Consider the following 13,064-nt stretch of genomic DNA (forward strand, 5'->3'; position numbering starts at 1 on the left):
GAATAAATAATGAACTTTTTTGGCAAATAATATGATAGTTTATATAAAAAATGAATTTTTTTTATTACATGAAAAATCGTCTTTATGCATGATTTTGTTGTGAAACGCTTTTTTGGATATTTTTCTATCTGTCTATAGTGAATTAAATAGCTTTTGTATGTTCATTAATGTTTAAGAATATGATGATATATTGAAGTTGATAATTTGTATTTAATAGACTTATAAATTATGTTTATTATATCAATGTAAAAAATCGGCCTTCTTCAATAAAAATTCATGGCTACGCTCTTGTTGTTACTCGTGGGGGACCTATGTAATTTTGAAAGTGGAGTTGCACTCCCCCTAAGACTACACCTGAGTTTAGGTCAATCGCTTCAACTACAATTAATAAGTATTGCTTGCGCAGCTACATAATAGCATTTATAAAACTCAACTAGCTACCAATAAAGCAATAACAACTATATCTCCCAAATCTCAATCTTTACAAATTTTACACAAAAGCGTACACATTGTTGTGGAAACAAAATTAAGAAACTAAAAAAAGAAAAATGTAACTTGGTGGCACATCCACAACTACAATATAATAAATGAATATTTGAATTAGTTATTATGATCGGTGACACAACAATTTTAAGACTTCAAAATAAAATTTGTAAAATATCTAACATCACATTTTCTTTCTTTTTTTTACTTCTTAAAAGTTGAGATAAAATATACAACTCACATGCTTTATTTTAAAATAAAAAATCAAGTTAAGCTTTGGGGGCTATAAAATGTTAGGGACCCTACATAGGAACGTTTCTAAAGCTAAACCAAAATAACTTGGAGCTCATAGATAGGTTTCTTTCATGCCACAAAATGAATATCTTGTCTTTATTCAGAGAATAAGCAATATTCTTAGTTTCTCACTGTATAAAGAGTACTTACAAAGACTAGGGATGAGAGATGTTAATTATTATATATGAGCCATCAACTTATGCATCCAACTCCAAGTAACAAAGAATTATACCCTGTATCCAGTATATATATCATCTCTCTCATAGCAACAGTCAACCAATCTAACTAACCCAACTAATAGGCATGACTATGCATTCAAACCTAGTAATACCATTGACAAACTTAGAATTTTAGAAATGAAAAAAAAAATCAACATAATGTAAAAGGATAAGAACAGAATATTCAGCACGAGGTCGCTTTTATTTTACCTTGCCTTCCCAACAGCGCACGATCGATGAGTTGTTATAAACCTTAACACCGAATTGTCATTAGGACTAGGTCCAAACTCATCACGGCTCTGAGCAGGAACAACAGCCATACTGCACGAAGTTTAGGGAGTCAAGAGAAATATAAGCACATGTTGAACATAATTGACAAGGATCATGATCAATTAAAAAGTAACTCAGCAAGTCATGATCAATACCAGCTAAAGAGTTGAATTCTCCTTGTTTTACAGTAAGAAGATAGGCATTTAAGGCAATGGAAGAATTAAATGTACAAGCAAAATCTTTAGCTTACACATAAAACCCTTTCTTAACGTATACACTCCTTTCAAAAGCATTTATAATACCATATGATTTTAACTGAGTTGTGATTGTTCTTTACTATTGACAAAGACGCCAAATTAGATTCTTTTAGTCTAGGCGTGATTCAAACACGTCAAAAGACTCTACTAATTGAGCTAACCCAAACCCGCTACTCATCGAGTATTCATAAACCAAACCGTAAAACACAACATTTACATTGGAACTAAAAATCATGACCGCCCTTAAAACACAATAAATCAAAGTCAATTATAACCCATATTTCCAAACCCACAAAAATTCACAAAAAGCATAATAAGTAACATTAATAAAAAAAAACAACTAAAAATTACATTACAATTCATCATCATCATGCTTTTATAAAAGTAAAAACTTGTTTATGATTTTGTTATGTAATACGAAATGCTAATAATGGGATGCTAATTTATAGGAAATGGACCGTCTTTATTGTATTGCGTTGTGTTGACTACCTGCTACGACTTTGAGTTTGTTTGTTTGAGCTTAGTCGTTTTTTGATGCTTTAAATTTATAGCGCACAAATGATGGGATGGGACCCTTCATTTATGGCCCATTATTTTAGGTCCATTCGATTCATATCAATTTTCTAACTTGTGCAAAGTGACTTTGTGGGCCCTTTGGTGCATTTGGATTTACATATCAATTTTCTAACTTCTGAAAAGTGCAACGTAATTTGATTGCTTTTTCATTACTTGTGTCAAAAATTCAAAAATTCAACACTCTTTAAAATGGAGTATGTCCCACTGTGACTTAAGTCTCTGGGTCTTATCACTGCTTGGAACAATGAACTATAGAACATATAGTATGCATAAATTAAATAATAATATAATAATAAAGGTAAATTTCTTTAGTAACCATATGAAAACTAAATATCGAAAGTGTTTTGAATGATATAGGAAACTAATCACTTAGATTTTTTGGAATCAAAATGGTAACTATAGTATTATTACAATTTTTTATAGGTATTGCTGCTACTACTACAATCTATAAATTAGATTCTTCAATGAGTGTGGGACATGCAGGACACTCTATTAACCGTGAAGTCTAGTTAATACACCATTGTGCAAATGTCAGTATGAAAACTTCAACCTTCAACCGTTATTTTCACACAATTACATTACAATTATAAAACAAACAAATACAAAAAATTTGTCATGAAATTAGCCAAAACTCATAAATCCTAATAGTTTTTATCCAAATGATTTTTCAAGGGTTTAACATATCCAAACTGGTCTGGTGTTATTGAAGGAAACAAATGTCGTTTAAAATAAGACACAAACTCCATATAGCAATTACATAAATACATTTAATAAGAAAAAAAATTAAAGAGGATCATTGTTTTTGAATAAAGCCGATACTATTTTGTGGCAAGAGAACGCAACAGTCAAATTGCTCAATTGGTTCCTTAATTTAAGCAAGTCCACAGAGCCAAACTACTTTGTGAGAGGCCCAATCAAAAATGCAGAAGTTGGAAACTTGGAATATGAACAAAAAGAGCCAAAAAAAATTTACAGACAAGGAATAATCAATGCATGCATTACCAATAACCCCAGAAAAAAGAGAGTCCTTACTTTTTTGTGAGGTAATCGGAGCGATGGAGCGATGCGGAGACGGACCGACGGAGCGAGGCGGAGACGGAACGACGGGAGCGAGAGGCAGCGACGGCGACGGAGACAGAGACGGAGCGAGAGGGACTGAGCAACACCGACGGTGACGGAGCGAGATGACTGAGCGAGAGACTGAGAGTGAAAGAGTGTGAGAGTGACTGAGAGTGAGAGCGAGAGAGTGTGAGAGCGACTGAGAGTGAGAGCGACTGAGAGAGTGTTTTGAAACTTAGTTTTTTTTTTTGAACGGGAGAGGTGACTGAGAGTGAGAGTGATCGACTGAGAGAGTGAGGAGTGATCGATTGAGTGAGAGGCGTGTTTTGAAACTTGTTTGTTTTTGAAGTTTTTCTTGTGGGCGCGATGAGGGACGCGTGTTCTGGGCTAAGTTTATTGCTTTAGAAAACGACTCCAGTGGAGTCGTTTTTACAAGCACAGAAAACGACTCAGTAAAGTCATAATCGGAGCGACGGAGCGAGGCGGAGATGGACCGACGGAGCGAGGCGGAGACAGAACGACGGGAGTGAGAGGCAGCGATGGCGACGGAGACGGAAACGGAGCGAGAGGGACTGAGCAACACCGACGGCGACGGAGCGAGATGACTGAGCGAGAGACTGAGAGTGAGAGAGTGTGAGAGCGACAAAGACGGGACTGAGAGTGAGAGCGACTGAGAGTGTTTTGAAACTTAGTTTTTTCTTTTTGAATGGGAGAGGTGACTGAGAGTGAGAGTGATCGACTGAGAGAGTGAGAGTGATCGACTGAGAGTGTGAGAGAGACTGAGTGAGAGGCGTGTTTTGAACTTGTTTTGTTTTTGAAGTTTTTCTTGTAGGGCGCGATGAGGGACGCGTGTTCTGGGTTAATTTGATTGCTTTAGAAAACGACTCCACTGGAGTCGTTTTCTGTTCTTCAAAAAACGACTCCAATGGAGTCGTTTTCTATGCTAAAAAAAACGACTCCACTGGAGTCGTTTTTACAAGCACAGAAAACGACTCCAGTGAAGTCGTTTTCTAGGCTTGTAAAAACGACTTCGGTGGAGTCGTTTTCTGGGCTCGTAAAACGACTCCACTGGGGTCGTTTTCTAATCTACACTACCCACTCATCTACTGTTTAAAACAAGAAAATTGAGTCCAATCCAGTCGATTTTGTAACCAAAAAAACGACCACTCTGAAGTCGAATTGTTAGAAAAAAAATATGTTTAAAACGTTGCTTAACTAATAATATTGTTTGGATTTTATAGTTATTTTATAAAAAAATCCAGGTTTCCATTCATTTCCCTGGCAGCGGACAAGACTACTCAAGCTCACCTGCCTGACTCACTAGACCTACTTCCCAAACAGACCCGAAAGAAATTGCGGGAGGCAACGGGTCATTTAGGCGGGAATCCAACGTGGCAACCAAGCACGCCTTTGCTCCAGCACAGCTTTCCCTCCAAAGAAAAACCCTACAATACCTACATCCCCTTCCCCCCTCTCTGTGTCTCTCTCTCGCTGTGATAGTGATACCAATGGAGCTTTCATCTTCATCAAAATCCAAATCCTTCAAGCTCACCTGCCTGACTCACTAGACCTACTTCCCAAACAGACCCGAAAGAAATTGCGGGAGGCAACGGGTCATTTAGGCGGGAATCCAACGTGGCAACCAAGCACGCCTTTGCTCCAGCACAGCTTTCCCTCCAAAGAAAAACCCTACAATACCTACATCCCCTTCCCCCCTCTCTGTGTCTCTCTCTCGCTGTGATAGTGATACCAATGGAGCTTTCATCTTCATCAAAATCCAAATCCAAGAAACCTCATTCAAAACACTTCAACTCACCCGACCAGCTGAGCTCAAAAACTCCAGAAAAACAGCCCACACAGCTCCCCCGCAACCGCCCCAACTCCTCCTCCGCCAGAAGGCAGATCCAATCCTGGCCAACCTCCCCCGAGACCCATAAGTCCAAGAAACCGCTCCCCGAAAAGTATGAACTACTCTTTTGGTTTATACGGTGATTTGATTTGATTGGTTTATTTGTTTTGTTTTAGCTTTTAATTAATGTTTCTGGGTTTTTATTTGTTCTATGTGCAGGTATGAGATTCTTGCTCAGTTTTTTGATAGCTTGGATAGTTCTATTCGGTTGTTGCGGTTGAAGGGTTCCTCATCCTCTTTTACCAATATTTGCCCCAAAATTGAGTGTTTAACCGATAGGTAAATTTTTGGGTTTTGTTTGGTTTCTAAGAAAGTAAAATTTTGGTTGGGAAATGATTGCATTCTGTGTCTTGTAGCGATGATGATTGGTATGAAGTTATGAAATTTGTTTTCCCTCTTTTTGGTTGCTTAGAAAATAAAACCTTAAACGTCTGTTTGGATTTGGGAAAAGCGTGTTTTTAAAATGTAATTTCAGCACTTGAAAACAAAATAGATACCCATTGCCAAAAAAGTTTTAAGAGGGAAAATAAATGTATTCTCAAAACACAGATTTTTCAGTTTTCAAAAATTGCTACCACACTGCATATTTGATATTTCTTAAGCAACTCACCTGATACATTGACTACACTTAGCTATATGAGATTAATGAATCTTATGATTGTTTTGTATGTTTTTAGGAGGTTTACACACAGGCACTTGGCTCAATTGAAGTTTATTTTGCGCGATGCAATTGAGATAAAGAGGGTACTTGTGTTCGATGAGCGGACGAGCTGCATGAAGCCGGATCTCCATGTTTCCATCAACGTTGATGCAGTGGAAAATGATGGGAAGTTGAAATCTGAAAGCGGGAATATGCAGTTGAGGAAGGTGTTACGATCAAGGCTTGTGGATTTTTCAAAATCCTGTCCTGAGGTACTCGTGTTCTGTACTTTCTGTATATTACATGGGATATATCCTTAAATTGTTGTTAGTTCTGTATTCATGATCACATCTAGAACAACATTAGTTGCCAATCATTTACATTTTTTATATGTATATATAAGTCACTTTGATTCTCTGGTTATAATGCCTTCCTGGCCAATTGAAAAGGGGAGTGTGCTTTGGAACATAATGCACAAAACTGTTGGGCTTATATTCTCTCTTTTCTTAGGACATTCTTGCAGTGAGATAGATGCCTCTGTTTCACCTGTTCCCTCCATTCCTATCTATATATAGTTGTTTTACACTTTATGTATAAACTTTAGTAGAAGATTCCATCTTCCACTTGTGGCCACCTAATGAGACTGGGTTAAGATAATACCATAATCTAATATAATTTTGATTAGGGTCATATTCTATGGTTTCCATTATAGAAGTGTTCCTTTTTCATACAATTGAAAATCAACTTTATGCTCTAGCTGCTTTTGACGTCTCTTTCACTACAAATGTTAACCATAAAGGTAGCTGTAAGCATGATATTCACTACCACTTAAAATTGTAACTAACAATATGGATTTGAGATGAAAAATTATTGTCAGTTTACATATATTCAATATGAAGATTTCCGGTAGTTTTAAGCAATGCTCTAGACTGCACCTTAAAATTTTTCTTCTGCACGCAGGTGGATGAAATTCCAGAGGAACTGTTGCCTGAACCATTCAATCGTAAAGAGCTAGATGTCCATTCGAACATGAAAGCACCCACCTCATCATTTCCTATTAAGACATCAACTGTTGCACTAACAGCTCTGCAATCAGGAGTATCAGAAACCTGCATTCAGGATGATGAAATTGAAGAAGGAACAGAACAAGATCTGAATTCAAACATAAACAATTCTCCCAACATGTCATTTCCCCTCGGGACATCAATCGAAGCACATAGAAAACAGCAACCAGTGGTAGCATCACATCTCTCTCGATCTTTCCACAAGCGCTTTTCACAGAAAGTCATTAGCCATGAAGTACAGAACTATCCTCTAAACTTATCAAAGACTGATCTCCAATCTTCAGTTCTTCCAGTTCCAGAGTCACCACTTAACAAAAGTTCCTCCAAAGAGAAAAGTAGTTCTGCTGCTGGTACTCCATCCCCATCAAAACTGTTGTTTGAATCAACCAGCAATGAAAAATGTCTAGCAGTTCATGCTTCCCCTGCTCATTTTCCACAATCTTGCCCACCAGCAACCCCAAGCAAAGAGATAGATGCCATGAATAATGAGAATGGTTCTCCTGCAGAAATTGCTAATATCCATTTGACTCCTGCAAAACATGTTCTCACTCCAGCTGGGCTTATGAATGTCACGCCCACATTGTATCCACCAAAGAGATGTTATATGAGCCCAGAGGATGATTCCACTAGCTCACCAAACAAGTTAATAAGGCGTCCCCCCTGTTCAAAATCGTTAAAATTTGACACTCCCATAAAAAATGGAAACATTGGTGATGAAATGGATGACACTGGATGTGTTTCAGTTGATAATGATGTTTTTGATATTCTTCCTGAGAATATTTTGCAATCGGTAAGCCCCATTGTGAATTCCTTATGCTTTCATCCTTACCAAGCATGGTTCTATGTTCTATATAAAACAATATACAAGCTATCATTTTTTTTTCTTCTAGTGTTATTGGACTGCAATAACCAACATATAAATTTCATTTTGCTTCAAACGGAAATTAAATCAAGGATAGGATATCAGCGTATAGTCATTATGTTTGCATTTATCCTAGCCTTATTAGTTTACAACATGAACATACCTAAATATTTGTTTGGATGTGTACATATTGAACCTGGACAGAGACATAAAAGTTTGTTCTGATTGCATCATTAGAATTTATAACTATGTTTTCTTGCTGCAGATAATAGAGAAAGAGAGGAAGGCAGTAGAAGAGAGAAATCCGGCGATCTCATGGGCAAAATGGAGGCGACAAATGATTGCTAGCCTGCCTAAGCTCTTCAACATGATTCACTTCTTATTTCAGTCTATTAAGCGGTCTGTTATCACAAAAGAGGAGCTTATACACAAGATAATTGCAAGCCATTGTGATATTGTTGACAGAAGTAAGCATTTGTACCACAAGGATATAATTCCCTTTTCTCTAGGAGCTTTTGGTGATCCTCTTCATTTATGTTTGCAGGAGAAGTTGAAGAGCAGCTAAACCTCTTAATAGAATTAGTTCCAGAATGGATTTCTGAAAAGTTGGCATCTGGAGGGGATTTGCTCTTCTGGTGAGCCTTGTTAATACGTGATATGGTTGTGGATGGATCCATTTTAATTGTTATAGAGAACAAATGGATATTTGTCTTTAGAAGATCATAAATTATTCTTCAAGCGACAAAACTTATTCAAATTGTTTGATGTCATTATCTGTTCTTTTTTGCAGTATAAATAAAATGTCAAGACCTGAGTCATTACGCGCACGGCTTGAAGAAGCAAAGTGAGGAGAAGCGTGAAATAGATTTTTGGAAATTACTGTAAAAAGAATGTGGAGGAATGGTTTAAAATTGTCTATGTAAATGTTAATTCTTTGTTGTTAGCTGATGATTGTAGAGTAGATTTTGGAAGTAGACTCAGGAGCTTAAGATGAAGTCTTTGTGAAATATGTCAATTACATGGCAAGATTATTAGAAAGCTTGCTTTTTGTATGATCAACGTATTGTCTTAAAGTTAATATATAAAAGTTCCTATGTAAGCAGCATCAACAAGCATTCTAAAAGTCCTTGGGAAGTTTTCCCTTGCGTCAATGTCTTAGTATTTTGCGTTTTTATTGATTGGGACCAGTGTAAGCTAGATGATTCCCTAAAACCCAAGTAAATGCTTATAAGCTGACAAATGTTGTGTATGGCTATGTGAATTGTGATGTGTCTAGGTATGTTAGGAGACTAGCATTATGTATGAAAGGGGCACTATACATTGCATATTCAGTGGTAGTATTGTGTTAATGTGGAGCAATTTTCTGTTTTCACAGTTTTACTAACTGTATTGCTTGAATACAGGAGCTTGCTGTGGCTATTTACAATCACTATAAGAGGATATATTATGAGTCCATCCAAAAGTGGTTGGTTCTGTACCTTTAATATATATAAGTTGTAATATATGTCCTTCATTTCTTTTCTACATGTATCTACTAGGAAGGATCTAGCATAATGTGGTTTCCATAAGGAGCTATTCCTACATTGCTTTGTTGTATATGAGGCCACTGTCATGAAAATAGAAATTGTGTAATGAAGTATGTGGATTTGGCTAAGGTTACTCTTAATTTCCTCTAAACTCTGCTACTGTTGTGTTTTCAGGCATGCTTTCACATGTGTATGGTGCTAGAGAAAGTACATGATTAATGATTGTGTCATCTTTAATCTTAGTTAAGAAGAGAATTAATATTAATTCCAATGCTCAGTTTATTGAGCATATACAGAGAATTGTAAAGTCAATATCAATGATCTTCTAATTTTGTATAGTTTCGTATAGCTACTTTTGTCTTAGGTATGCCTCAATTCTTTTAAAGCTCTGGTTAGCCCATCAGGGTTGAACGCCCCTGGACCACGGACCACCTAGCAACTGGTTCTGGCAGGTGGGGTCAGTTGCCCGTAGGTTTCACTAGCTAAAGGCAAGTCTAAAGGGCTCTTCTTTAGAAAGGTTCCCTGCACTGTTGTATAATATTTACATCTTCAACGTATGCACTGTTGTATTCTTTTCACAGATCAGATTAAGATAGTTTATAACTATACTTGCTGTTATTTATTCTTAACAGATTGACACGAAGGATATTCTCTTCATCTGTGGAGGTGCCTTCATTGACTAGGAGAAAACAATCTCAGAAAGATTAGCCCAATATAGAGACGAATCTTGTGGTATTTGTTATTTGGAGCTTCCTATTTTGTTAGAATTAATAATAATAATGGTGATGAATAAATAACTTGGAAGTGTCTGGCATTCGTTACAGGCGCCAAGATTCTTCTATTGGATTTGGTGCTCCAGTACGTGCCAACACAAGGGCTGGTGGTGTTACAGATGCTTCCGTTGCATCATCTTTATTGGAGACTGTAAGTGCACACCAGTCTTCAATTAACATGTAACAGCTTATAGCCTTTTTTCTTTCTTTTTTTTCATTAAAAGATTTCTTAACAAAAAGCCGTAGTTTAGCTAATGAGCTATAGCTCAAATGGCACCTCATTCCCTTGTAAGAGTAAGGCGGAGGGTGAGGTCATGTATTCAAGACCCACAAGGTGCATGTGTAATAACCAATAAAAGAAGAAACCATAGTTTACTTAACTAATATTTTGCAGCGGTTTTAGATATTCATGTTCTAAAGCAACTGTTGTTTTGGCAGGTTGAAAGTAGTGACCTCATTTCATATGGTTTAATACCTGAATTTGTTGGACAATTTCCAATCCTTGCCAGTTTGTCAGCTCTAACTGAAAACCAACTTGTGCAGGTGATATGTTGTGATTTGTTTGTAAACTATTTTCTGTCTGACTGGCATTTATGTAACTGTACTAATTTTTATGCTGTTATGCTTTCTACTGTATGAAAAAGAGGATCAAATATGTATGGACCAAGAAGAGATATTGAAGAGAGATAACTGGGCAGACTCCAGTAAAAAACTCATGAATAAGATTCAACACATCTGGCCAAAATTTTTAGATACTTTTCCATTGGTTTTTATTGGGTGTATCTGGTGGGAAATTATTTGTCTCATGTGATTGGTCCTTCTAAATGTATTTATGAAAATGCCATCATTGTAATCTTTTTCTAGCCTTTTATTCAACACAAGCCAATTTCCTCTGTGACTCTTAAAGGCAATAATCTTTTTGTAGGTTCTTACAGAGCCAAAAAATGCCCTTGGGAAACAATACAAAAAGATGTTCCAGATGAATGGTGTAAGTTTTTTTTCTGAGGCCCATCATTCTTCATATAATATTGTCTTGAACTCCAGCCATCCATTCAACTTGTTGAATTCTTGCTTGTTCATGTTAGACTTGCAGAATCCATTGCTCATTCTGTTTTCATAGATGTTGCAGGCTTTTCATGATCTGCAAATGTGATCATCTAAAAGCCACATTGACATGAATTTTACTCATCTCAGGTCAAGCTGCATTTAACGGAAAATGCCTTGAGATTAATTGCTAAAAAAGCAATATCTAATAACACCGGGGCTCGGGGCTTGCGGGCAATATTGGAGAATATATTGATGGAGTATATTTGAGGTATGCAATTTTTTCCTTCTCTGAAGATATTTCATGTATTGGATATATGCATCCTCTCACTCACAGTGTATGCATACCACAAAGCTTTGAGGCCCCCACACTGTGAGAGGGAGGATGTATATCTGCGATGCATGTGCAATTTTTGATTTTGGTGTGAAGTTAATAGAGTGCAGCAAGTGGCCAAAAGGTCCCAGTCCATGTGTTTTTGTTCTTTGTATGGCAGTGAATTTTTTTTCTCCTAATTTTTTGCTCCATAAACATTAGGAATTATCATTTTAAGACAATGCAACTTATTGCTTTTGAATCTTTTCCAGATTCCCGATATTAGAACAGGTGATGATATAATAGATGCAGTTGTAGTTGATGAAGAGGCTGTTGGATCCGAGGGACGTGGATCTGGAGCAAAGATTCTGTATGGAAAGGGTGCATTGGATCGTTATCTTTCACAACAAAAAGTAAAGGATTTAGAGGTGAGTAATTACATGGCAGGATATAACCTTAGCTATTATTTGACATTATCCACAAATTTTTTAATGTCTAACGATTTGATTTGGTGTTAAAGACCACTGCAGAGGGGTCTGATGTAGAACCTGAAGTGGATATAGAATCTCCTTCTATTGTTGCCAGCATGTAACCTTTGGTGAAATTCACTTGTATTCTCATCCTTTGTACATAATAATAAGTTATACATTTATTTTTAATAATGATATAATATGCAATTGTACTTTATACCATAATCATCCAATGGTGTGCAGTGCTTGATTCAGTCTTGCAGCAATCACCATCAAAATGAACAGAGCCTGGTATATTTGATGGATGAAGATGTTGGCTTGTGCATATATATAAATGTATGTGCGTGTGTACATATTATATGCGCCCTGGAGAATAATCCAATAGCCATTTAATTTGTTAAGATAAGATTCCTCTGATGTAACTAAATGTTTGCATACTTCAACCAAAAAAACTAAATGTTGGCTTAGCTCATTGTAAAGGTATTTCACACCTAAGTCGTTGATTAAAAGTTAAATGTTCTTTAGACTGATTATTCGTTCACTGTCGTGTGGTTTGCAGACCAACTGCATTTAAAAATTGTGTTCTTTGTCCTTTGTATCAGGATTGCTTGGCTTAATTTTTCCTTCTATTTTGTTTAGGTAGCAGGTTTCTAAAATAAGTTTTCAAAATATACTGAAACCAATGAAAGCAAGGAATATTTAAATCCCATCTATTGGGTGAGGTGGACGTTTTGTATCAGTGTAACTTCGAGATTTGTAATGGATTTTAACTCTCTACCTCTTAAACTTAATGTTCAATCAAAAATCAATGCACAATTGAGGACTAGTTTCGATTTCTACCTACTGAATCATGAGAACAATGTCCATATTTTATGACCTATTCAACCTTTAGATTGCATTATCACAACCTTTTAAGTAGGGCCTTAAAATTATTGCCTATTGGGATGGAACGCATGCCAGGCCACGTGTTCTACAGAAAAAAAGTTGTAGACAGATTATAGAAACCCCAAGAACTTCCTATCATTTGTGCCATTTGCAAATAGTACTTGCATTTACATGTTACTTGGCCAACAAAAGCAAAATTATAAAAACAATGTTTCATGAACAATTCTGATCTTTATAAAAGAAACAAATAAATCGTAAATTGAATAATGTTTTAATATATGAATTTGGTGTCACACAAGAGAATAGAATTGTGATAAACTTGAGATGATAATGTGAAGTCTCTACTCTCTACTTCAAAAATCATACTGCACCAAAAAAAAAAAAAAAAAAAAAAAAAAAAAAATAAGAAGGAAAATAACTA

The 13,064-nt window shown here is 36.3% G+C and overlaps 1 protein-coding gene across 1 annotated transcript; it reads left to right on the forward strand.

The window, feature by feature from the left end:
* The first annotated feature begins 4,726 nt into the window (after positions 1 to 4,726).
* LOC112012775 (CDT1-like protein b) lies at positions 4,727 to 12,093 on the forward strand. The gene is made up of 14 exons (XM_024045157.2): positions 4,727 to 5,118; positions 5,226 to 5,345; positions 5,744 to 5,978; positions 6,667 to 7,560; positions 7,898 to 8,099; positions 8,177 to 8,267; positions 8,423 to 9,097; positions 9,791 to 9,890; positions 9,983 to 10,082; positions 10,370 to 10,474; positions 10,857 to 10,919; positions 11,126 to 11,246; positions 11,561 to 11,716; positions 11,809 to 12,093. The coding sequence occupies exons 1-7, from the start codon at positions 4,910 to 4,912 to the stop codon at positions 8,478 to 8,480; spliced, it is 1,809 nt and encodes a 602-aa protein (XP_023900925.2). The 5' UTR covers positions 4,727 to 4,909; the 3' UTR covers positions 8,481 to 9,097; positions 9,791 to 9,890; positions 9,983 to 10,082; positions 10,370 to 10,474; positions 10,857 to 10,919; positions 11,126 to 11,246; positions 11,561 to 11,716; positions 11,809 to 12,093.
* Positions 12,094 to 13,064: the final 971 nt, after the last annotated feature.

The sequence above is a fragment of the Quercus suber genome, unplaced genomic scaffold (genome assembly GCF_002906115.3).
Source record: "Quercus suber isolate HL8 unplaced genomic scaffold, Cork oak 2.0 scaffold_249, whole genome shotgun sequence".
Classification (NCBI taxonomy): Eukaryota; Viridiplantae; Streptophyta; class Magnoliopsida; order Fagales; family Fagaceae; genus Quercus; species Quercus suber.

Excerpts from the sequence above, each read along its gene's own strand:
- LOC112012775 (XM_024045157.2), top strand. The coding sequence starts at position 4,910 with ATGGAGCTTTCATCTTCATCAAAATCCAAATCCAAGAAACCTCATTCA. Across the intron at positions 5,346-5,743 it reads ATTGAGTGTTTAACCGATAG|GAGGTTTACACACAGGCACT; the intron begins GTAAATTTTTGG and ends GTATGTTTTTAG. Across the intron at positions 5,979-6,666 it reads TTTCAAAATCCTGTCCTGAG|GTGGATGAAATTCCAGAGGA; the intron begins GTACTCGTGTTC and ends TTCTGCACGCAG.